The following is a 27,592-nucleotide window of genomic DNA, read 5'->3' on the forward strand; positions in this document are numbered from 1 at the left end:
GTAGTGTGCTTCCCCCTTATATGTATATGTCTTGCCCTCCCAGACTGTACATTGCGGTTTTCCTTCTTATATTTATGTGTTCTTACACCCCATCTGTCACCCCCCTCCAGCCTGCTATGTTGCCAAATACCCTCTTTGTCATACTCCCCCTCCCTGATGCCAGACACCCCAATATTATGACACATCTCCCTCCACCCCGTCCATACTGCCAAATACCCCCTCTGCCACACCCCCCACACCCTGCTGTCAGACAACCCATCTACCACAACTCCCACCTCAACTGTTGTCAAACATCCCATCAGCCACATTCCCATTTGCCAAAGCACCAACCCCCTTTACTGCTGTCAGACACCCCATCTTCTGCACTCTCCTCTCAGCTGCCAGACACCCCATCTTTTGCATTCCCCTCCAAGCTGCCAGACAACCCATGCTGCCACTGGCCCCACCAACACATTGATCCTCTCTTCTGCCAGAAGTCCCATATTGCTGTATCTCATCTGCAACCATTCTCCCCTATCAGACAATATGCTGGTCTCCATGCACAACTTTCAAAGCTGCACTGGAGACATTAGAATATAGAGAGAGAGAAAAAAAAGAGATTGCATTCAAAAGCATGTATAGTATTTCTATATATTACTATTATTATAAGTATATAATTGTGTTAAATTTTTAGGATTCAGGTGCAAAATATTTCAATTATAGATAATATATAAAGTAAATCATGACCTATTTTTGTTTGAAGCTTTTGGTATGAGGGCAGGCAATCTTCATTGATTTCCTTTTATAAATGTCAAACTCTATTCATTCATACCACTGTTCATCCAATGACTTCTGCCTGTTACTGTAGCTTCACTATCTATGATGCATGCCCTGTAATATTCAAAATGCATTGCTTGCATAATCTTTGAAGTTTTGTAGTATGGTTGCAGGCCACCTTTTTCTATGAGCATCACCATTTGTTTATATACAGCAAATTAGGTAGCTCTTTACAATTGGGTATCTACTTGTCTAAATATCTATTGATGCCTCTGTCCCTCTAATGACATCTGATTGTTACTGACTCTTCACTAACCATGATGCATGCTGACTAATGTTCCAAATTTAGTGTGCGCGTATTGTATCAACAGTTTTATCTCTTGCACCTTACACTGAAAGACCCTTTCAAAATTGACAAGTATTGAAAAATAGAAAAGATTACAATGTATGCCTTCTGTCACCTGCATTATTACATTTTTGTCAGACATGCAGTTCTCTTTGCAATTCCTTTATCTGTAGTGACCAAGTTTGCGACATATTCTGGGTTACAGATCAACTGGGATAAATCTAATACCTCTCCACTTAAGGGATCCTGCCCAATCGGTCCTGATGTCCAACTACCCCTGCAATTGACTCCAAATTTACGTACCTGGGTATTTGGATCTCTAATGATATGGGTTGTTATATTGAATATCATTTTCAGCCTCAAATTTACTATTTAAACAGTAGGATGCATGCTTAGAAACTGTTGCCAATCATTGTTACAGGTCAAGTCAATCTTATCAAAATTATGTTGCAGCCAAAGTTCTTGTATGTTTTACAGCAAGCACCAGGATATATACGGTATATCTTTAAAAAATAGATCATTATTTTTCATTGCTTGTATGGGCAGACAAGCAAGCTCGTATTAAATTTACCACTTAATGTAGATCCAGGAGAACAAGAGGACTTGCTCTACTGAACCTTTGTTTGTATTACTATGCCTCACAAATGGTGCATATTAGGCAGTGGTTGATGTCAAGAGACCGTACTGATCTTTATGACTATTTTTTTAATGACACAGGATCCCCACAGTCCCGGGTACATATTCTCATGGCAGGTAGACGCACTGTTCTGGATCCCCCTCTGGTATCCCAGGCAATTAAAATCTAACACCTTTTGGTTAAGCTTACTTCTGACTCTGGATATGATTTGGAAGCTCCCCTTTGGCTTAATAATGACTGGGCGAGCTACAGCAAATGGATGGGTCAGCTGCCTGGTGCAATTTTGGCGTTCATTACTTTGGGTATTTGTATGAAGAAGGTGTTCTGTGATCCATTGACCAAGTTAGATTGTCTCATGGTGTTCCCAGGGGTTATTTTTATAGATATTTACAAATCAAGCATGCTCTTGATTCACAGTTTGGTGGGACTGTTCCCCATCCTCTTGATAACCCACTGAGACTAATGTTGGTGAGACTTGGTCCCCAAAACCTTACCTCTTCCATATACTTGATTATTTTAGATGGCTTTGGTGTCAGCAGGCTCCTGGGATTGCAAGTTGCCTGATTTAGGTCTGGTTAGTGATAAGGACTGGGGTGAAAGACTTAAGAGTGCGTATAAGGTGACTGCATCTGTGAAATTTAGGCATATCCAGGTCTTTATCCTCCATAGGGTATATCTCACTCCTCTATGGCTATCTAAATTTGGTGGAATGACTTGTCTCAAGCGTGAGAGCCAGCTGAGCACCTTCTAGCATCTTATATGGGATTGCTTGATGGTGTCTGACTTCTAAAGTGATGTCATCGACTGCATATTGAAACTTGAAGTGGGTGAACCTCCAATTAGTCCAAGAGTATGCCTCTTTGACCTAGCTCTGGGGGGCAGAATGGATAAGATTATTAGACAGCTACTGTCCACTTTGTTCATGTTGGCCACAGTTATTATAACTAGGAAGAGAATGGCACAATAGCAGCCGAATCTCTGTGACTGGGTCAGCCTAGTTAATGACACTGTTGGTCATGAAAGGTTATTGTATACAAGTCAAAATATGTTAGAAAAGCATGAAAAGATTTGATACAAATGGAGAATATCACCCTTTGTCCTGGAGGAGCTGCAAGAATTAGATTGCTTGCTGTGATCCGTGTCTGGCAGACACCCAGTCACTCTGCCTGCCTATGTGTATATCAAATGTTTCCATTTTTCATTGTGATATATTACCTTGCCTGCATGATGTAATCTGCATTATCTGTTTTTCATGATGCTCTCACGATGTGCATGTACATTTCTTATGTAGGAGACGTTATTACATCTACAGTTCTTTATGTTTATACAATGTTAGTATATATGACACTTGTTAATTGCCCCTGTGTGGGTTTAGTTTTTGTGTTTGGCAGCACGGTGGCTAAGTGGTTAACACTTCTGCCTCACAGCACTGGGCTCATGAGTTCAATTCCCAACCATGGCCTTATCTGTGTGGAGTTTGTATGTTCTCCCTGTGTTTGCTTGGCTTTTCTCCAGGTGCTCCGGTTTCCACCCACACTCCAAAAAACAAACTAGTAGGTTAATTGGCTGCTATTAAAATTGACCCTAGTCTCTCTTTCTCTGTGTGTGTGTGTGTATGTTAGGGAATTTAGACTGTAAGCTCCAATGGGGCAGGGACTGATGTGAATGAGTACAGCACTGCGGAATCAGTGGTGCTATATAAATAAATGGTGATGATTATTTGTTTTTATACAATAATATAGCATCAACAGCTGCAGGGATCAATTCACAATCCCCTAATCAGGAGTAGCTAGCTAGTTCTGCTCATTGTCCTCATCATTGCATGTTGCTGCACCAGCCTTCCAATTGATTTGGCTCCTTATACGTGTGTATGCGTCTGCATTCAGGTCTACCACAGTCGCTATTATGTAAACATGCCCTTATTGTACTCTGCCTACACCGCCCGCCCCTTACTACCCCATTCTATCCCTTGAGTCTTAAGGAGTTGTAAGTGTAAGATGGCAGAAAATCTGCATATGGATGTATGTGTATGTTTATTTGGTGGTCATGCACAATACCAAAATGCATATTTTACACAAACAAATTAGTCTTACACCCAACTCTACATGAGTATTTTACTGGACACCAAGTGTATTACTGAGCTTCTTCTTAATTGTCCACCAGTCTCCAACTTAATACCTACTCTTGTGACAGTACCACCTCCAAGAACAACTATATATCTACTTTCATAGACTACAACCAGAGAGTTATTGTCCCACTGATCTAAAGGGAGGATGTTTATCTTACGAGTGTTCCAAGCCTTTAGATCTGTATTAGTGCAGGTGAGATCAAAGTGTGTTTCTACGCTTACATGCACACAGATACAGGTTGAATGCAACTGAATAAGTACATACTATGTGTGTGATCTCCTAAGGTTCTGGACAGTTCTCTGAGATAATACAGGACTAAGGTCACAGAAATGTAGTGTACTGCACTGTGAGCACACTTGTATCTTGCTTTGTGTGTATGATCTCATGGAGATCCCACTGTTCTATTTTTCATGAATTCCGATGTGTCTCAGATGAACTTAAGAAACTAACACCAATGTGTTCTATATCTTGTAGAGATTAAGATATGCTTGTGTTTGTGATGCCAGAAATTCACAAATATGGATAGTTTAAATTACTTATTTATTTAATACAACTCTCCTGGGAGAGCAGGCCTTTCTCCCGCATCCTTCCAACTTCCTAGTGATGACACAATTCCCTTTACCCTGTTCCCCTCTGTACTCACACTTCACTTCCCCTCTGTGAACTCCAGAGGGCAGAGGTAAAAATTCGGCAAGTATGATTTAATAACAAATGGCTGTGACTGTTAGCAGTCAGATATTACCCTTAATGAATTTAACTTAGCCTAGATTGAACAAAGCTAGTATCTAACTGGTCCGTTTAGGTTACAAAAAATGACTGCTCTAACAAATGTTTCCATCTGTGTCGAATTACGTGGTCATCTAAAACCACCGACGTTTCAATGCAGATTTTACGTCTTTATTTTTCAAGCTGTAGATCAGTGGGTTAAGCATGGGGACAGCAGCTGTGTTAAACAAAGAGAACAGCTTGCTAGATTCCAAAGTGTCCATCGAGGTCGATCTCATGTATTGACAGATGAGAGTCACATAGAGTAGAATGACCACTGTGAGGTGTGAGGAACACGTGTAGAAAGCTTTATGTTTTCCAGCACTTGAACGGATGCTCAGTATGGTCTGGATAATAAAGATGTAAGGGATGAAGGTGAGGAGAAAGGTGAAAATGGAAAGGAAAAGTCCACAGATAAAAATCAAGAGGTTGAAGAGCGTAGTGTCACTGCAAGACAGTTTTATGATGGGCATAATATCACAGAAAAAGTGGTTTATTTCTTTTGATTTATAACAAGAGAACCTAGAAACTAAAACAAATAGAGGTAAAGATTCTACGAAACCTGAAGCCCAACAGACACTGGCCAGAGAAGCACATAAGCAAGGGCTCATGACTGTGGCATAATACAATGGGTTACAGACAGCAACAAAACGATCATAACGCATGGCCGTCAGCATCAACAGTTCATTGCACACTAGAGATCTGAAGATGAACATCTGAGTCATACACGCATATAAAGAAATTGTGTTATTCCCTGTTAAGAAGCTAATAAGGATCTTATGCAGTGTGACTGTGCTTGAGGACAGGTTACACAGAAAGAAGTACATGGGAGTGTGGAGCTGAGGGTCCAGACAGACTAATAGAACAATAGTCATATTCCCACCAAGAATGAAGAGATACATGAAAAGGACCAGGACAAAGATCAAAGCCTGGAGGTCCGGAGCGTCAGAAATCCCCTTAATAATGAAGTAGATCATCATAGTCTGATTTGTGACATTCATCAATTCAGTTTAAGTAGTAAATCTGAAAGAGAAATACTTACTGATTTAACTTATTATACAACATAAACAAAATAGGATTGAATGTGATAATTGAATTATTTTCTAGTGGATATCATCTACAAAACTACAGTACAAGATGTATAAACAAGAAGAACATAATACTTATAATTAGGGGAGAACTATAAAACATATAAATTACATGTGGAATAATCCTATGTGGTGACAATACTATATACTTTTAACCCCTTCATGACGGAAGATTGTGATCAGACTTATTGAACAATGTTTTGGCTTTACCTTGGATAGCTTTTTAATTATTTAACTTAACCAAGCAAATGATTTTCTGGGGGCAGGTGAGGGGCAGGGCTGCTGGGCTTTCTTTTAGTTGTATATTTAAATAGATAATTAATTTTATAGGTGTTAGGATAAAACAGGCAATTGCAAAAAATACAACCTGCCTTAATTCCTCCTATAGTTAGTTTTATTTTCTTACCTCAAAAATAACTCAAATATATATATATATATATATATATATCATGGTCTTTGGGTTATATTTACTAAACTGCGGGATTGAAAAGTGGAGATGTTGCAACCAATCAGATTCTGCTTACCATTTATTTAGTACATTCTACAAAGTGACAGCTAGAATCTGATTGGATGCTATAGGCAACATCTGCACTTTTTCAAAGCCACAATTTAATTAGTAAATATATCCCTTCATCATCATCATCATTTATTTATATAGCGCCACTAATTCTGCAGTGCTGTACAGAGAAATCATTCACATCAATCCCAGCCCCATTGGAGCTTACAGTCTAAATTCCCTACTATAGACACACACTCATAGAGAGGAAGAGACTAGGGTAAATTTTTGATTGCAGCCAATTAACCTACCAGTATATTTTTGGAGTGTGGGAGGAAACTGGAGCACCTGGAGGAAACCCACACAAGCACAGGGAGAACATACTGTATTTATAGAGGCAGAGGCAAGGGTAACTAAAACATTTTTTTCAAAAAAATTTTTCTTTTGTTATGAGGAGTGTCAGGAAGTCCAGCAAATATCCCCTATTTTGATCACTAATATAGCTTATAATTTATACTTAATAAATGTTCCATTTTTTTAACAATGTATATTTGCCTACACCTGGAAATGTTTAAAACTATCTATTAATATAGATACATTTGATGCTAATTGGGAAATTGAGCTCTATCATGGACCACACCTATGCTTTAAATAACTGCTCTAGCTAAACGATCCCAGAATTGCCCTTCAGTATACATTGTATGATATGATGTTGTACATATCTTCTTCTAAAATATGAACTGTGCTATTTTTTATTAATTTAACTATTTATAGCATAGTATTGAAAACATTAACTCCGCATCCTGGACATGCTACACCTTTCCGGTCAAAACAAATAAATAATGTTGAAGTTTTATATGCACGGAGGAGAGTTTCAAAACCATGATAAAAACACTTTTCCTTACCTGTAATTAATGTAATGTAACCTAATCTGGTGCATGCGTGAGATATAGGAGGACAAAGAGATGCACTCTGTATACAGATATTTCTAAAAAATATGCACTTTGGTGGAGAAGCAATTATAGTTTTTTGGGTCTAAAATAAAGAAAATAATCATCTTGTCAGGATTTTTCGTTTGGGGAAATCCCCACTATTAGCTGTGTAATAGGTGATGTTAGAGGCTAATAGTAATATTATAAGCAATATAATCCAAAGGTGATATCATATAAAGTATCTTGAAAAGTACCACTGACATCAAGGAAATATTTATAAACAGTACAAAAGATCTTATTCCTCGGGAGGGTAAACCTCTACAGACCATATTTGAAAATCTTTTTAAAGATTAATTATAATGGAATGGATAATGTATCAGGTATTAAAATTAATATTTTAATTTGCCCACAAAGGAATTGAAGTTGAGATTTGTCAAACAACAAGTGAAAAACACAAGTGTAAATTAATAAAACTTGAAAAATGGAAGAAAAACAAGCTATTGGTAGCAGTAGTCAGAATTACGAGAATAACAGCAGTACTGATATTTTATTTAGGAAAACCACTTCTATACTACACACTGAATGTCAGTGAAACGATCGTCCAACAAGTTGCAAAAGCTGAGAGTGGCCCAATGGTTTGTAAATCAAGCGGCTGCCACAAAGCATTAGTGTTGCTTCATAGTTACATCATGTAAAAATGCTCAGAAATGTAATGAATAATGATTCAGATTTGATTGTCTTGCAGGAAGTTTTACTGACTGTCTGCTACATCTTTGTTTAAAAGCATAGCGTAATTACATATTTCTTTCCTCCACCATTAGAAACTAGTAGAGGCCCACCCCACAACCCTTGGATTGTGTCTGTAGTAGTGCTGAGGAACAAAAAGCTCAAACAAACCATAACAGGTCAGTTAAATTTACAGTTTGTACAGGCATTTCTTCCTAGGAGACTGTAATCTTTGGCTTCCCACTGGCCCAGAGAAAGGCAGAATAGAGAAGCAACATCGCCCAAGGTTGTTCTTCGAAAATGTCTGCTTACACTTTTGGAATGTCTAGTAGGTTGCTGGTTTACTTGAAAAATGGAACTTTCACTACAATCTACAGTTATTGGCCAGTACACGTGGAGTTACTAAGTAGTTCCTGAGTGACAAATGGAACAAGCTTTGTTCCTTTGTATATGCTGCATATCTATGGCTTTTGTGGATTTATCTTCAAAGTTAATGAATTGTTGTAGGTTTTACACCATAATTTCCTGTTTTGTTCTCTTACAGATGATTTTAAGACTCTCCTTACTGCATATGTAGAAGAACATAGTTGCCAACATTGGAAAAAATGACAGGGACACCTGAAGTCAAAGCAATGCTTACACACAGGAATGTTGCAACATGCAATGACCAAGGTAAGTTAAGGGGTTGTGGTTATGCAAATAAATGTGTGTGGCTACAAGAGCATGTATTTATAATAACGTTTTGAATTTCTATTTTAGATAATTAAGTACACACCAATTATTTCTATTTTCTTTTGTTACAATTAACTTAAAAAAATCCTTAAATCTTCTGGTAGTAATATGCAAAAGTAAAATATAGTCTTTGCTTTACATTGACATGTAGAAAGAATTCTGCAAATATTTTAAATGTGTTTTATTTCAGATTAATTAAAGTCTGTAATGCCATATACAATATAAATATTTTAAAGATAGAAAAACATATATACACTACATACTAGATATATACATAAAATACATGGATACATATAACAAGTTACAGCAAATCTATCTCTGTTGCACCGATTAAGGTGCAGAGCACACGTTTGCCAAGCTCCCCACTTGCACCTTTTAGGCACACTTACATATATAGTTACATTATTTATAGGTGCCTCTTCCTAGGCACATCACTTGTGGAGTACATGTTGGGTTCATGCTCATGACGTCACTCATTTAGTCCAGCCATTCCTGTCCTCCAGTGCTTAAACAACATTCATTACTGTTTGATGATGGTGCATTTTCCTGTATATCTTATGTGACTTATTGGGCACTTATCCAGCTTGTTTTAATTTTGTTTGTCCTCCTGTGACTTTGATCTAAGTTACTGACTTTGACACTGTGGCGTCAGCCCTGACTGCTATGTTTTTGTGACCATCCTCTTATTAGTTAGCAGCTACAGAGTAACACTAGCCTGGGAGCCGAGCCCTATCGTTTCCCTGCTGCAAAGTCAATAACTCCTTTGTGGGGTGAACATCATGTGGATATCAGGGTTACATTAGACTCTTTGCCATAGATTAGCCAGTACAAATTGCTAGAAGCATAGTAGGTCCAAATGTGGGCTGGATGTTGCTTGGGTCATGGACTACACTGACATTAGACTACCGACATGAAGGTTGCAGGATCTGACCAACTGGAGATGCAGGAAAATAACCAGGACCAAATTATTAATTTCCTGCTATCTCACCAAACCCTGCGTCAACTGCGGACAACCTGATAATCACTGTCTCCTCACTACAGTGGAGATCCACAGACCTGTAGGATGCTTTCAATTAGTGTTCTATTTACTTGTACCAGAATACTTTGTATTATGAACATACCAACGCGGCCTTAGTAATGTCCTTGCTCTCGGATAAGGATCTTTCTTGTGCCTCTCATGGGAGAAAATATTATTTATTTGGACATAATTCATCTGCTTTAATCTCAGCCTTCCTTGTCCGAGTCTACCTTTAACATTAATTTAAAAGTGCAACTAACAAAATACATATATTCCAGAAAATAAAAACAAAATGTAATGTCCATGAATCACTGACTGGATATGGTGGAAGGCATTTAAATGTTTAGAATAGCTTGCTAAAATAACACTCTGGTGCAGATGGACCCCATGGAAAGAAGAAGCCACTTACTTTCTTGGGAAAGTGGTGTTTCTTTGTTGTAGGAGTCCATATATTTTTTAAGGTTAGATTTCATTGGTATTTCAAAAATCTTCTCAAAGTGTGTTAATTAATGTTGTATGCAAAATAGCATGAAGGCAACTCGTTGTAAATATAGATAACAGAATAATATATCCTAAATAATGGGGTCAAAATATATCCCTATTTTACCTGAATTAGGATATTCCTTAAAAAGGAGGCTTAGGCAGCCTTAGTGAATAACACTGGTCAACAATGGTTTTGTTAAATGGATAATTTTGACCGACCTTTATGTATTTTTTGGTGCCAATTCCAAAAATGAGGTGAGAATTTATCTTAAGGGTTCCATTTTTTTCAAAACCAACATATTTTATTTTTTTTCAATTTACACATCTTGTTCAAAACAACTGGTATATAGGTATCTTTTTATTTGTTTTTTTTAAATGATTTTGTTTCATGACATTCATGAGCAAACAATCATATTAAATGCATTAGCCATTCCCTATGAATAATTTATTTATGTATAATCAGAAAATAAAGTAGATAAATCTGAGGCACATATGATGAAACTGTAGGAGTCACTCCTCCATTTTCAGTTTTAGTTTATAAGTATACGGTGTGCATACTTCTATAAAATGCCCTGTAGGTGTATAAATCATCCAAACAATTTTTGTTACGTGTGTTGTGGTGAATTAACTTTCAAGTCACAAATAAGAAACATTACTCCTTTGGTAAGCAGATCGTATGAGCTCTACATTGGTAGAGCTCATTTGGTGTAACTTTGTTTAATAGCTGGCTGAACGGTAAATCTTGTCACATGCCATTTGCAGTTCCCATGGTAAGGGAAGAACCAAAGGACCATTCCACAGACTGTTATTTTTGTTTTGCAAAAATCAGTGGAATCACAAGCAAGTTCAAGAATTCAGTTAAATATCCTCTTATTCCTTCAGCCCTCAGGCCTGTTCCTCACCGTGCAGAGCTACCAACTGCAGCACCATCAGGAGTATGAAGCTTAGATTCAGAAGATGCTGGTGATGCAGACTTTCCTAGAATAAGTGAAGTAAAAATCAAAGAGGAGATATTTGTTGGACCACAAATACGAGAGCTCATGAAGGATGAAGATTTTGAGAGCAGCTTGAATGAGTCTGAGGCTGCTGCGTGGGGATCATTCCACAAAGTTCTGAAAACCTCTCGGAAACAGGAAGGCTGAGAATTACAAAGAACTGGTTAGTGAACTTCTTAAAAACTACAGAGCCCTGGGATGCAATATGTCTTTGAAAATAAATTTTTTGGATTTGCATTTGAACTTTTCCCCAGAAAATCTTGGAGATGTAAGTAATGAACATGGTAAATGCTTCGATAGGATATATCAACGATGGAAATTTGTTACCAAGGAAAATGGAATCCAGAAATGCTTGTAGATTATTGCTGGATACTAAAAACGGTCGTTCTTCCAGCTAAATACAGCAGAAAAAAACACTAAAAGTTAATTTGATTTCAGTTAACAACTGCTTATGTATTATATTGTGAATATTAAAGGAAAATTCAAATTTGGATTATTTTTAAAAGCATGTTACCCAAAAATCCAGCCCTACACATAAATTGGCAAACAGATTTGAAATCAGCGCAAAAAATACTATGAGAAACAACCTATCAGATCAGTTTAATATTCAAAAAGAAAATTTTGTAGATAAGTGTAATTGCACTTTCAAAGTCAGATGCCTATGAACTGCACTTTTTAAATGTTTAAGTCAAAAACATTTCGTAACAATAATGAAATGAAGTCAATTTAAATGTTTATACTTTTTAAAACCGATCAGTGAGCAGAGAAATCAATGACTAAAATCTTATAACGCTTCTATGCATGTTCTAATCGATATACAGTATTACAGAGTAATTTCTCTTTAAATGTATCGCCTCACTAATATAGATTGATGCATTGAAGCATTATTCATTAAGTAAACTATATGCCTAGGTGCTGAGATATCTAAAATACTTGTCTCTTTCCTCCATTCTAATGCAAGTCCCTTAATATAAGTCGTATTGAGATTTCAAGGAGTAAATGTATCAAACTGAGCATTTTGCAAGTCGACGAATATTGGCAACTTTGCAGGGGAAATTTAAAGCAGCAATGTTTTTAGAGGCAAAACTTGCCTTTAAAAGCCATTGCTGCTTTACATTAACCCAACAAAGTCACCGATATTTGGCGAATTGCAAAATGCGCAGTTTCATACATTTACCCCTTCGAATGCTGAATCGCCAATTGATTTAAATTAAACACAATCATTATAGATATATTTCATTTTATAAATCTGATACTAGACCTATGTAGCTTTCATCAGAAAGAGGTGAATCGCTTAACATGTGAAAATTCTCTATCAGTTATAACAGATTCAGTTCCTTAAACTGTTGGTTATAAGTTTATCTGATCTAAGGTATCTGTCAAGATTGTGCAATATTAATTGAAAGTAATTAGAAAAGCTGGGCACTCTCAGCGGCTGATTTGCAGATATTCATGCTGTTCCTCATCCCCATATTGACATTTGCGATCCTCCCTCTATTACCACCAGCGTTTACTGGTTTGACGGGATCTCTGGCACCCAGTTCACCCTACAAGCTGCCCCTTGGGCCTTTTTTTCTTACCTATTTTTACATGATTTCAAATCTCAGCAGGCATGTTGGAGTCCACTTGTTTTATCCTGATATGGATTCTTGTTCTGTACTTTCAAATTATAATTTCAGTATATATCTTGAATTATGCTGTGAATCAACGCTTTCTGCTGTTTAAAAGTTGTCCTAATTAAAAATGTTTTTTCAAAAGAACAAAAATGTGTTTGCTTATGGGTCGGAAGAAAATTCTCTGGCTGAGACTATTCTCTCACCTTCTGACAACATTTCAGAAAATTGATTAAAGATATATATCTGTCTTGTGTTTTTTGTGACAGTTGTTCCTAAATTCCTGCCCATCTTCTTCTCCTTCATGGAATTTATTCTCTTTTGACAAGAGAAAAGATTCTTGGGTATATTGATTTCGGCATTAATGTATGCTTTGTTGATCATGGATGTTCAGATCCAAAAAAGAAACATTTAGATATTACATAAAGTAGACAAAGTGGAGGATTGATCAGTAAGATATTTTGTTTGTCCATCTTGGTGATTGTTACACATAGGAGACAAAATACTGAGATTGCTGTGCTGATGGTGTTCAAATTTGAGTGTTTTAGATGTGTTTGTGAGGCTTCAGATGTGGCTGATGTTGTTGTAAATGTGATTGGACTGGTACTGCATGAGTGAGTCAGTATTTATGAATGCTTCCTGCTTAAATGGAATTGGTTGGGCTTCAAGTTGTTGGTGGGGAACACAGACAGACCTTGATCAAGATACAATTCTAGAAACTTGGGAGGATCCACAAAGAGCTGAGGAGGTTGGGAAATGCATTTGATTACCTTCATCAGCAACTGGGGGTTATGGTAAAAAACAGAAATGTGTTGATTTGCAGAAACTAACCTTGTCTATTGCTAGCCAAATTCTTATTCTTTTTTTCCCCATCTGCCTCAATCTGCAGTTTTAAAATTGGCTGTAACCAACTCATCCAGATATAAAAGTCAAAATGAGTATTAGAAGACCTCAATTAACAGCAAGTTTTGCCTTTTATGCCATTGCTGCTTTAAATTTACCATGGAAAGTCGTTGGATATCGTCGATTTGCAAAAATCGCTATTTGATACATTTACCACTGGGTGTAAGTACATGCTCACAAGGGGCAGAAAAGTCTGGAAGGGATTTTACTTGAAAATGCTGTAGGTTTAAGTAAAGCCTCAAAGTTTAAAGTCACCTTTTTATGTATTTACAGTTGCTTCATTATATCATGTCACACACAGATAACAAATTGTCTCTCCCTACATCTAGTATTTTAGATGATCTGCTGCAGTTTTGTAAGAATCGAAAGTTTCGAATTAGATTCCTTTACTCAGATTTACTCAGATTTACTCGGATTTACTCCCATCAGAATTGCCTAAAATTTAGCAGCTCCACCATTTTGTGAGTGACAGCAATCTCACTCCATGATAGTGCTGTATCTGCAGCTAACCACAGGATATGATGGCATACCATGTCTGTATTGTGCAAGCAACACGTCCATTAAGGTTTCTGCCTTAATCGTCGTAATTTCATTGCTTTTTGCAGTTTCAGTTGAAGAGTTTCAATTGTTTTATTACATTGTAGATTGTGTATAAGGAACCTTAATTTGACATGTTAAACCGTAAGGTTTTTGGTCTATGGAATATATTCTATACATGTTTGGAATTTAACAAACACATTTTAAGATGGAAAATTTGATGTATCCTGCACTCTTAAATAATAGGGTAAAAAGAATAGAAAGATTGCCATCTTAGTGGCCATGCACTGTTCGTTCCAACTTGCTGATCCCTTCCTTCTCATCTTCCTTGTCTGAAATTCATTCTCCTCTGCGGGTTGCAGAAATACACCAACCTCCTGGATCTACCTTCCAATTGGTGGAACAGTTCTCTGCCAGGCTCCTTCCGTTCCTTTCCACTGATATAGTACAGCTAATATGGGAGACTTCTTTTCACTGAACTCCTACTTTTGTCTGATACAATGCACAACAAATCCAACTCATCAAGCCAATCACACAGTTGATTGTGTGTTTACTGCTCTCTATTCTGCTCTCTATTTAAATTTCAAATTTCCCTCTCCCACTGTCTGATCTGTGTTCAGGGAACACCTAACTTATTGATTGTACTACATGTGTAGAATTAAAATGTTTAACTACTTTAATTAAATGTTTAAAATGTTTCAATTGATTTAAAAATAAATACACCTGTCAGTGAGAGGTCCTACAATTGGCTAGTGCATTTCCAAATGAGAGCTTCATCATGAAGATCAAATAATATTCAAAGCAAACCCCAGAAAGATTATTGAAATGCACCAAAATATATATATATTACTGGAGCACTGCCAAGTCCATCATAAAAAAAGAGAAAAAAATATAGCATAACAGTGAATTTATCTAGATTAGGCCATCCTCAGAAACTGAGCATCGTTTCAAGAGGGGCACTTGTTGGGGAGGCCCTGAGAGGTCTATGGCAACTTTGACAGAGTTAAAAGTTTATATGGCTGAGATGGGAGAAATGGTCACATAAAGCGAAGGAGCTTAAAAAAACCTGCTCTTCATGGTAGGGTGGCAAAGAGAAAACTATTGTTGAAGAAAACTCACTTGAACGATGACCTAGAACTTACCAGAATGGAAGACCTACACCAAATGTAAGAAGATTCTATGGTACGATGAGACCAAGACTGAACTTTTTGGCCTTAAGGCTATGTGCCATGCTTGTGCAAACCATAGAGCATCATCTCAAGACCACTATCCCTACTGTGAACCATGGTGCTGGTAGTATCATACTATGGGTATGCCTCTCTGCTTCAAGAAGTGGTAAACTTGTCAATACAGGAGGCAAAATGGATTGAGCAAGATATAGAAATAGTGTTAAAAAAAACCAAAAACCTTGCTGTAGTCTGCAAGAGACCTTTAAATGGGGTCCAAAAATTAATATTTCTACATGACAATGATCCAAAGCGTGCGTGTATATATATATATATATATATATATATATATATATATATATATATATATATATATTCTTAACAGGGCCATATCTGTGTGAAGTTTGTATGTTTTCCACATGTTTGCATGGGTTTGTTCCAGGTACTTTGGTTTCTTCCCACTCTCCAAAAAAACATAATGGTAGGTGATTTATTAGAGTCTGACAAAACGGACCCTAAATATTCTCTGCACAGCACGGTGTAACATGGTAGCGCTATATTATCAACTACAAACATGACTAGCGAGACTTTTTGAGGCTCTCTCTACTGCAAACTTATCCTGTTCTCCTCTCTTCCTATTTCTACCACCATGTTATCAGTGGCAGGTTTATCATTCGTGTTTGTCCTCTCTCTGAGAGCGACCCGCAAAGTACTGTAATGAGACCCTTTCTCAATACATGCAAAATACATGGTCAGCTTATTAAAGACCTTCTCCAGTTAAAATAACAATTCTATATTGTGGTTTTAACCTACAAAGTCTTCTGCAATGTCACATTTCCTAACATATCCTATCTCATCTCTGGTTCTATCCTTTTTCAAACTAAAATGTAAGGTCTCATGAGCAGGAGACTCCTCAGCCTTTGATTTGACAAGCACTTGGACACCTTTCAAATCAACAACAATAATAACACAATAACAGTAAGATTGTAATATTTATACCAAGCACGTACACTCTTCTTACAATCAACATCACAGTAGATGCATTCGAAGTATAAAATAATAAAAAAAAAATACACAAATGACATGAATATATGTAAAATACCCTATAATAATGTAGTCTTAAAGTTGTTGAGTACTAAGGTCATCACTGATGTCATATGATTCATTGTGAAAATGTTACATAATGGGATGCAGAATTGTCAGTGAAGGCAAAACACACCTGGATATAAGGATCACCTTGTTCTATTTCAAAATAAAAACTAGTGCATTATAAGGAATAAAACCCTCTACTGCAAACGAAAAAGAATATTAGAAATCCCTTTGAAGTTCCCTAACTTCCATATGGCCCCGAACTCCCCTGCGGCTTCTAAAATACTTAGATTTTGCAGCGGGCAGTACATTATTCCAGAGATATGATTACAATATACCTTATTTAAAGTAAGTATGCTAATGTTAATGTAGGACATACAATTTTTACATTCACACAGCTGACCAGCTTAGAATATATTTCCTGACGTTACACAAAAAGGGAGACAAAGTGACTATTTTAAATTCACAGAGCGGACTCTAGGGGGTAAATTTATTAAGATGCAGATTTGAAAAAGTGAAGCTGTTTCCTATAGCAACTAATCAGATTCGAGTTATCATTTATTTAGTACATTCTACAAAATGACAGCTTCAAACTGATTGGTTGCTATAAGCAAAATCTCCACTTTCAAACCTGCAGCTTGATAAATTTACTCCTAGGTTTTGAACCAGGGTCACAATAAGTGTCTTAAGGTCATTGGTATGCAGTTCATTGCACCTTACACTACACACCTTGTAATTATGAGACTGTTTAACAAAAATGGCAGATAAATTCCATATTCTTGACGATTGAATGCTCTAAGGAGGAGATTCAATTGCCGGCAGGGCCGCCATAAGGGGGGTACACGGGGGTACTGGCGTGTGTGGCCTGGGCTTACCATGGGGGCTCACTGTACCTGATGGTGGCTGTCCCCCTCTGCGTCCCTGCTGCTGCATGCCTGCTTCTGTGAGCCTGGCTGTCGTAGCCAGGCAGCTGTTAAACAGGATCGCAGGGGACTAATAGCTCCGCCCCTGCGATCATGTGATCTGCCACCTCTCACCTCTCGCACCTAAAGGGGACGTGAGAAAAAATGAGCAGAGATCCCAGCCAGAACATCGGCGTGAGGTGTCTCCATGAACGTTGCTCTTTCCAGCCCAGCTGAGGGTGGTCTTGGATGGCACCACTCACTTTTTCCAATACCCACAGGCTGTTGTTGACTGGCTGGATCGCAATGTTCATTGCTGATTCCTATCTGGATGTTTCCACTCTGCTATGTTTTTTTACTGGTGGATGTTAGTGGCATCGTATAATACTGCCTCATGTTGAAATTTCTGTGATTCCCTCTAATGGTGTTTTATATATGCCTGATATTCTCTATGTCCATCTGTTGTTGTGTTTTATTTGCTGTTGGCAAAGCATTTTGAATCATTTTCTATTATTACACTTTGACCATTTTACTGGGAATACCATGATGTCAGGGCCTACCACCTCCTTCCTTCACCCCCTTTTTCTATTTCTAGTCCCCTTTTTTTCAGGTTTCTTCTTTTTTGTTTGACTCTGCCACTCAGAAGAGTTTTTGTTGGAAAATATTTTGTTGGAATGTTTGGGATCCATGTATGCTATAGTTGGTTTTGGGTATACAGGGTGGGATTGGGAAACAGTTTGGATGTTTAATTTTTTTATGTCTGTTTGTAGAATTAGGTAATGTGTCATGTATGGGAGGACCAACACTTGGAGGAAGTATATATAACCTCCCATTTTTAAAACTTTAAAACTGATACACTTCATTGGTTGTCTGCCCAGATGGAGAGGTCGGATTACCTCTTGGATAAATTATAGCAAAATACCTCCCTTACTGTCTTCAGAGCTAATTTCACAGAGCCAGTATTGTTTAAAGTAAAAATAAATGAAAACACCATTACTTGTAATGGGAACCGATCAGTGGAAAACACATTAGCAGGCGCATGCAGCCATCTATCTATAACAGTCCTCAGTGTTTTTGTGTTCCAGACTCCTGATAAAAGATCACAGTTATAAGTAGGATTGTAAAACATTGTGTGTTGGCCCCACATTATCAAATAAACATATAGCACAAAGTACATAAGAAAGTGGGAAATGTGTGAAAAGAACTGTTATGACTTTTGTTTGCATTGATTAATTTTTGGCTCTTGCTGCTGGGTATTCACCATAAACCAGCATTGCATGATAACATTGTCCTTTAGTAGCTACCTTACTTTAACTTGTGTACTAATCAGGAAGTTATATAGGGTTCAGTTGCCATATTGATTGTCTGCCCAGCAAGATCTGCTGTAACATCCTCTGTCTTTTAATTAATAATTGATTTTTAGTTTATTGATTATATGTTGATGTATGCATTTGGAATTTTTATGCTGTTACATGTCACATATTTAGACATCACTCTGAAGCTATAGGCTGCCTAAACCCCCTTCTCTTACATGATAACACCCTTGTACAGCTACAGGTGAGTGGGACAAAACTCCCAACATTCCAAGCAATCAGGACCTCCTAATACTGTTCTCTAATACAAACATTTTCTGGCCGTTCACTTGTGTAGCTGTTTCTTATACAGTATATTGGGGGTACCAGGAGGTCCTTGTCTGCCTCAGAGTATTTAAACTCCCACCAGGGTAGCCAGACGCATTTGATGTACACTATCAACTAACAAAGTGAAAAAAACTATCCGTGCATTTAATGTACACATCTCTGCCCCCTATAAGTGATTTCTGCTATCTGCATAATAACATTCATTTTGGAATCCACTCCGTTATAGGTGGACTAGTTTTAAAATTCAAGTATTTTAGGATGTCTGCTTCTGCAGTATTATAATATGTCAGATAGCTCTCTACTTATACTTAGGGGATGGGGCAGATGCGGAACTAGCGAGCTGTGGGCCCTGGTGCAGGGGGCAGAGGGCCGAGGAAGAGGGAACAGCGGCCCCAACCCTCTGCATCTGCCATGCAGCGGGCCCCATTATCTCTATGGGCTCCGATGCACAGCACCTGCCGCACCAATGGTAGTTCCGCCACTAGGAGGGGAAAAGGAACAATGTAACAAACACTTCCTGGATGGTCAGATAAAATAATGAGATGTGTTTCACAAGTATTAAAACTCTTTTCCTAGAGAGTAGAGAGTAAGCAGTGATGGCACAATGCCACCATATTTGTACAGAACTCCTTACTGTACGGCCATTTATATATAGCTTTACCATATCTTCTAATTAAAGATGCACTTTACTTGAGTCTGCCGGCATCTACTCCTGCTGTCAAGTTTCTGTCCCTATGATCTCTAACCATAGTGTTCAAAATGAACAATATGTACGTGATTTAGAGGTGGACATAAATATGTCTGTGTCTTCTAAAATATTCTTTAATGCATTGCTCATGAGCCAAAACTTATACCAAAATTAGATTTACACTTTATTTACACTTACAGCGCCTTGCATCTGGAGAGGTGGATTAGAGCATTCATGTGCACATTCAGTACTGTAGAGGCATAAAAGGCAAGTCAAGCATACCCCCTTTAGAGATGCATCCTAGTAAAGTGGGTTGTCCCCCTGTTTTAGTGGGAACCAGCCTCAGGCTTTAGTACTGATGCTGGTCATTGATTGAAGGAGGCACATTCATTCTTTCTTAAATTATTTACTTATTTATTTAAACATTTAAAGAAACTTTGCTTTGTATGCCCTTCCAAAATCGGTTGCCAGTGGCAGCTGTCTTATATTGCTACATTATAGGTTCACACCTCCAGAACTGTTTCAAGGGGCAGATGGTCCGGACAGGAGTCTGCGGCAGAGAGTTGTAAGGAGTAGTACTACTTGCTCTGCCCCTTGTCCCTTCCTCTCCACTTTTCCCTACTTGCCTCACTTATCCAGCCTTGGCCTGTTTGTTTCCTGGGATGAAGACTGTATGAGAGACAGTGATGAAGATGATGCCAGCACAAGTGGGAGAATGACAATCACCTATCTCCCACAGCCCCAACAGTTCAGGAATATGAACAGGCCAGGCATAGAGGTGGCACTTTGGCAAATAAAGGAGGTGGGAGAATAAGATATGGGTAGACGTGGGAGTACTCCCCCCTCTAACACTCCACAAAATAATGTTAACTGAAGTAAAATAAATAAATAATGGGTTGTCATGGAGGGCAGATAACAGGGGTGGTAAGGAGGGAGGGGCACTAGATAGACACAAGACATGAGGAAATAATGAAGGAAGGACAGATAAATGGAGGTTGGGGGTGAACATAAGACAAGGGAGTAGCAGATTTTAATGACATGGGTTTAGTGTTCCCATTTGTAATATAAGGGGCAGGGGTGACAAGAGCATTGTGACACTATGGAAAAGACAAGATTTGTAGGACAGAATAGCTGTGAGCCATATATGATTTATGTGTGTGTATTTAATGTTATGTCTGTGGTGTTTGTATGTTTGGTCAGGGCAGGGTCAACATCAGGGGGTCTGATGGGCTGGAGCCACTGACAAGGGGCCAAGACTGCTAAGGGAGCCCACTTTGACTTGCCTGCCCACTCCTTTGAATTAAGCTTAAAAAAAAAAATCCCAGGTTTGCGACAGATCCCAGTCTCTGATACGCTGTAAACATACCGCTCAGTGACCTCATTAGCATGCGGTGCGCTACCAGTCTATCAGTGCATGGTTGCTGCTGCATCACATCAAAGAGGGAGAGAGCTGTAGAGGAAGAGCGTAGGCAAAGAAACATCAAGGTAAGTGAATTGAGGGGTATCTGCTCTTTTACATGAGGAGCAAAAAAGGGACATAGCCAGGTAGTATCTGGATCCACTCATGGTTCTGAAGTCTCTTGTTTGTGTAGAACGGCCTGACATCACTGACACTGGTATTGTATTACACTGCCTCGTTACTACCAGAACACACTGCTTTCTTGGCGCATTAAATACACAAACCATGGTATTATCAACAGCTGGCTCCTAACTGCTCATTTTCTATCTATATACAGCCCAAATTTAATGGAGATCATTATTATGGAATGTGGTTATATTTACTGAATTAAATACTTTTGCAAATTAATAGAATGTATATATACACCAATCAGCCATAACATTAAAATAACTTGTAAGTGAAGTGAATAACGTTGATTTTCTTGTTACAATGGCAACTATCTTTAACATTTCTGTTCATTGCTTATGTTTTTTCTGTGAAATAAAATGACAAATAAAAAAACTACTATCAATACTGCGGTAAAAGTCAATTTTTTTAATTTATTTAAATATTTTAACTGGTAGTTTAATGAAATATTATTATATTAGGACTGATTGGTAATATCTTTTATATTATATTTATATCTTTTATATTATCTTTTATATTGGTCAGTCATCTATTACTATGACATCATTAATGATTGTATAGCCTCTGGATTGTGTTGATTTAGGAAGTTCCTTCGTTTTCCTGGTGCCAGCGGTGTAGTTGGGCATCTCCAGTATTTTCATGTCAGGAATCGTTTGTTTGGTCTTATGAGAATTAGACGTAAACGTTGAAGAAGGTGCATCTTTCTCCTCTGGCAACACAATTGCTTTGTTTGCTTTAGAATGGTTTTCTCTTATTTCCATGAACTGCGGATATATAAACAGTAGAAAACGATCATTTATTTTGAATTAAGTTGATCATATCAAAGTTGTAAATCATTTTTAAGGCATAAACAGGCAATCTGTGGTTCTCCAGCTGTTGCAGAATTACATGTATCATAATGCTGACACTTTTACAATTCTACAACAATTGGAGAATCGCAGGTTACCCAAGCCTGCTTTAAGGAATAAACTGTTAAAAGAATATAAGTGTCTTTCCTCACCTCCAATGGTAACAATTTGTCTACTCGCTTCGGTTCATTATTAAGGGTATGGAAATCTTCATATGTATCTATGAACAGATCTCTGTCTAAGAATGCTGGTTTGATGTTTTCTTCAACCTAGGAACAGATTAATAATCACTGTGTAAATGTCAAGACTTGATTGGTTTGGGTAGATATGAATGTATCTAGGACATAGTCATCATCATCTATTTATTTATATAGCGCCACTAATTCCGCATGCTGTACAGAGAGCTCACTCACATCAGTCCCTGCCCCATTGGAACTTACAATCTAAATCCCCTAACATACACACAGAGACAGAGAGAGAGTAAGGGCAATTTAATAGCAGCCAGTTAACCTACCTGCATGTTTTTTGGAGTGTGTGAGGAAACCGGAGCAATTGGAGGAAACCCATGCAAACATAGGGAGAACATAGAAACTCCACATAGATAAGGCCATGGCCGGGAATCAAACTCATGACCCCAGTTCTGTGAGACAGAAGTGCTAACCACTAAGCCACCATGCTGCCCAATAGTCAAGAAGGCGTCAGGCACTGTCCCCACACTGTCCATACATGCCGGGGATGTCTCCTGTGCCGAGCCAGGTAAGTCAACGCGACGTACTTCCGGCTTTCACTGTGTGCGCATGCGCAGTAGGTCCTTCTTTCTCCTGTATGTCGGCGGTCAGGTAAATCTGACTGCCGAAATCACGTTCTTCCAATCAGGGGCCACATATTGGTATATAAGGTACCACTTTTCACCATTCTGGTGCCAGAGTATTGATTTCACCAGCTCCAGCATTCCTGACTCCAGTTTCCTTGTTCTGGTTGTTTGCTACTTTGGTCCTGACTCCTGGCTTGTTCCTGACTACCCTCTTGTCCTACGATTTAATACTATCTGCTCTCTGGATCTTGACCTTTGGCTCGTCTCTGATCTACTCTTTGGATTTTCACTGTGTACTACGCTATCCTTTGGTATCTGAACCAGATTACACGACCATTCCTGTTTTCTATCCGCTGTTCTAATAACTAACTTGGAGAACTGCGACCTGCGCACCTCACGCAGCCAAGACCAAACCTCCTTGCGGGGGTCCCTGGTAAAAACCAGGGGTGCTTTAGACGGGGGCACTGACAAGGGGTCAAGACTGCCAAGGGAGCCCACTGTGACCTGCCTGCCCACCCCTTTGAATTAAACTTAAAAAAAAATAATTAAAAAAAATCCCAGCTTTGCGATAGATCCCAGTCTCTGATAGGCTGGAAACATACCAGCCTATCAATGAATGGGTAGTATAGATTAATAGTATAAATGAGCTTCTAGGTTATTTCACTTTTAGTAGATGGCTGAAGAGTTCCTTTGCCCACTCAAAATGACATTATATTTACATATAGGCAGAGGTGGGGAACAGATGTCACCCTGTACTTTCAGTGAAAAGACTTTTGGTGAAACTGGGTACATTTTATGAAGAACAGAACATTTTTATAGCCACAAATAACAAGATTAATAAAAATGAAAATATACAAATGTGATACAAGTCATAGAGAATTACATGTATCTGAATGCTGGCACTTATAGTTCTACAACAATCAGATAACCATGGCTTTCCCAAGCCCACATTAGGGAATAAATTGTTATAAGTTAAAAACATTTAAGTGTCATTTCCTCACCTCCATCGGTAACACGTCATCTTCTTCCTCCAGTTCATCAATGAGGGTCTGGAAATCCATATCTATGTCTGGGGACAGATCTAATAATGCCGGATGGATGATTTCTTCAACCTAGGAACAGATTCATAATCACTGTGTAAATGTCAGGATTTAACTGGTGCGAGTACACATAAATGTATCTTGGACATAGTAATTAAGGTTTATTTGCGAATGTGCAAAGCTGCGGCCCTGCAGAGATAATACCGTTATGATGTCATACACCTATGACTGCGCCTGTTTATACAGGTTGTCCTAGTGATTGGTGCTACTAGATGGTGGTGACGGCAGGGGTGTATTACTGTGCTCCTTCTGATACCAGGAGCTGGGGGATTGGGAAGTTCCATTTTCAACATGGACTGAGTACAAAACAGCACTTCAATCTCCTCACATGTAAAACCAGATATATATCACAGAATACTATCTTTAAATGGATAGTAATAAAGAACCAATATCCTCTTACTATTATCTCATCTTACTAAGATAGAAATGAGTTTTCAAGGAGATAAACATTGTAAAAGTTGTTATTAAATACGGGAGTGATCCAGAAATTCAATGTTACGTCTGTGCTTATTGTATGTTTGGTCAGGACAGGGTCACCTTTAGGGGATCTGATGGACGGGGGGCACTGACAAGGGGCCAAGACTACCAAGGGAGCCCACTGTGACCTGCCTGCCCACCCCTTTGAATTCAACTTTAAAAGAAATAAAAAAAATATCCCAGCTTTGCGACAGATCCCAGTCTCTGATAGGCTGGAAACATACCAGCCTATCAGAGACTGGGTAGTATAGATTAATAGTATAAATTTCACTTTTAGTAGATGGCTGAAGAGTCCCTTTGCCCACTCAAAATGACATTATATTTACATATAGGCAGAGGTGGGGAACAGATGTCAGCCTGTACTTTCAACAAAAAGACTTTTGGTGAAACTGGGTACATTATATGAAGAACAGAGCATTTTTATAGCCACAAATAACAAGATTAATAAAAATGAAAATATACAAATGTGATACAAGTCATAGAGAATTTCATGTATCAGAATGCTGGCTTTTATAGTTCTACAACAATCAGATAACCATGGCTTTCCCAAGCCCACATTAGGGAATAAATTGTTATAAGTTAAAAACATTTAAGTGTCAGTTACTCACCTCCATTGGTGTTTCAGGTGAGTCCTCTGATGGACGTCCTTCTACTCTCTTGGGGAGCTTTACACCACGTGGCCAAATTAGTGTCTCTATATAGCCTGGGGCGATCTTCCGGTGTTGTCTATAGAGATGTCTCTTCAGCAATTTCTTCTGTCTTTCATAGCATAGATGACGTCTTTTAAGTTTTATTTTCCAGTTATCTGCTGGGAGAAGAAGAGAGTCTAGAAACAGATTAGTGAAGGTCTGTCAATAAAATTCTATACAGTCACAGTACACAGGATGTAAAAGCCACATCTATATAAACTCATTGTAGGGCCCAGGACAAACACTTGATAAGAGAATTCTTCTTTCTACATACCTGCTCGCACACGTCTATTAGTGTGCATAGTGCTCATTTTGTTGATACTAGCCTGTACTGGACTCTCAGAGTTTGCATTGATCTTCATTTTCATCACTAATTGTGCTTTGTTTTTAGTTTGCTCGTCATAGATGTCCCCTTGTACACCAGTTTCAGTCCTTGCAGTTATCTCTTCATGTATGCCAGCTTCTGATGACCCTTCTGTCTGCATATCATAGTCATATGGTTTTCTTGCTTCTGCCTGCCGCTGGATAGATGCCTCTGTCTGCCTTGCTTCCTCTTTCTCCAATTGTATGAACCTAAACCACACAAAATCAGTTCAGAAATGGGGTAATAAAGTGGATAGCCTATTGTTATGCTAGTTTAGGGGGAAAAACTTACTTCTTAGCCATCTTGTAGATCTTACGATCAGCTTCACTCGTTTTCATCCATTCTCTTGCAGTATAGCGCACACAATCCTTTAGCTTCATATCAGGTCGAAGATGCGTTATAGAATGAAGAACTGGACTGTGAATAATAAAATTAGATTACAGTTTAGTTTAATATTATTTATACAAACATTGTAGTCCTTCCAAACATGTGTTACTAGAACAAAAACATCACCTGTAATGTGAATTGACATTTGATTAGAAAACAATTTATTTACTGTCCCATCTCTGTTTTCATTTGGGGCTTTAAAATTAAATGTTTTTTGATTCACTGTCATTGGTTCTTCACTATTGTTAGCAGCTTGTAATTGCAGGGACATAGGGGCTGTAGATATTATATTTAAAATATCTAACTGACACATAGTGTGGTGCATGTGATTCTGGTAATCATATTCTAGCTGATGCGAATATCCATGTACAATAATTGAGATTTGGAATGACAGTACTCTGCGCGTTTTACTTTTCCAATATTTAAATTCTATTGAAAAATGTAGATTTTTTAACTATAATACTGTAATACTGATAATGGTAATGGGACCGTCCCCACCCCAGTAAGCATCATTGCTAGTCCAGGCTTCAAAGGACCATTGACTTTAAAATAAAGAAGGGGGCACCCTCTCAATATCCTGGATTAGCCCCTGTGCTAGACAGCTTGGGCTAATTACCTCTATAAATGGGAGACCACAAACGCTTATGCAAATAAAAATCTAAAAAAAAAACTTCTGCTTTTTATTTCTTTAAAAACTTTTTTGGTGTAATGGACAAGGGTCTTAGTCTCTCATGTCCATTCTGTTGGATCACTGAGATGTCATAGTTGGCAGTTTGGGTCGTAGCCTACGGCGATCAGGAGGAGCGCCATCATTGTTCAGCAGGGGCTGGTACCCTCTGGGAGGGTAGGGATGCTGTGTTTTATAACTTCCCCATAAAGGTACAAGCCATTTGCTGAACAGATGAAATATAATATCTGGAGTTTCATACACCTCTGATTGAAGCCACATCAAGGAAACCTTTATGTATACATTTCCTGTAAGCTGGCGCCCCAAATGGTTTATGGACCTATTGAATTTGAATGGATTGTTATGTCTACAGTTGTATTCATGATCACAGCATCTCAGTATAGAGGTTCACGCACAAATTAAACATTTTAAAGTGCATCCATCATCTACAGACTTTGAAGGCCATTATGATAATGTGCAGAGTGCTGTCACTGGCTCCTATATATTGAATTGATATTCAGGAAATATTTGTCTCATTCCGACATCTGTCTATGCATTTGAGCATGTTTTGTTTTACCCCAATCATACCAAACAGCAGAATGAATTAACTGTCTTTCTGATATATCTATAAATTTGGCAAAATTTTCTTTTGTAAATACAATGTAACATTACTTTACCATGAATAGGGAAAAAAAGCAAAACTCACAGATTTTATCATTGTTACTTTGGTGTTTTGCAGAAACTTCTGTTCAAACGTGAAATTCAATTTGTGTAAAATTTAGCTATAAGTTCATCCATATCTAGTTGATAAGCCTCATGATTAATGGTTCTGCCACAAAATAGCAGCTACCTCTGTGTGTAGCTAATAGATGCACTTTAAGAATAATGACTAACTCGCTTACACTGTGCCTAGTTTTGCAGGGAGGTGAAGATTGTACAAACGTGTGACCATTACTTCAAAGTACAACTTTCTATCCCTTTATGACCATAATTTTCATTGCAATAAACTTATTAAGCTTT

General features: G+C 38.1%; 1 protein-coding gene and 1 long non-coding RNA gene across 2 annotated transcripts; one reads left to right on the forward strand and one right to left on the reverse strand.

Moving 5' to 3' along the window:
* Positions 1-4,728: 4,728 nt before the first annotated feature.
* Positions 4,729-5,634, reverse strand: LOC142140601 (olfactory receptor 8U1-like). The gene has a single exon (XM_075198299.1). The coding sequence runs from the start codon at positions 5,632-5,634 to the stop codon at positions 4,729-4,731; it is 906 nt and encodes a 301-aa protein (XP_075054400.1).
* A 2,792-nt stretch (positions 5,635-8,426) lies between these two features.
* LOC142138978 (uncharacterized) lies at positions 8,427-24,481 on the forward strand. The gene is made up of 2 exons (XR_012688140.1): positions 8,427-8,547; positions 23,923-24,481. It is a non-coding gene; the product is annotated as an uncharacterized LOC142138978 (long non-coding RNA).
* Positions 24,482-27,592: the final 3,111 nt, after the last annotated feature.

The sequence above is a fragment of the Mixophyes fleayi genome, chromosome 2 (assembly GCF_038048845.1).
Source record: "Mixophyes fleayi isolate aMixFle1 chromosome 2, aMixFle1.hap1, whole genome shotgun sequence".
NCBI classification, from domain to species: domain Eukaryota; kingdom Metazoa; phylum Chordata; class Amphibia; order Anura; family Limnodynastidae; genus Mixophyes; species Mixophyes fleayi.

Excerpts from the sequence above, each read along its gene's own strand:
- LOC142140601 (XM_075198299.1), bottom strand. The coding sequence starts at position 5,634 with ATGAATGTCACAAATCAGACTATGATGATCTACTTCATTATTAAGGGG.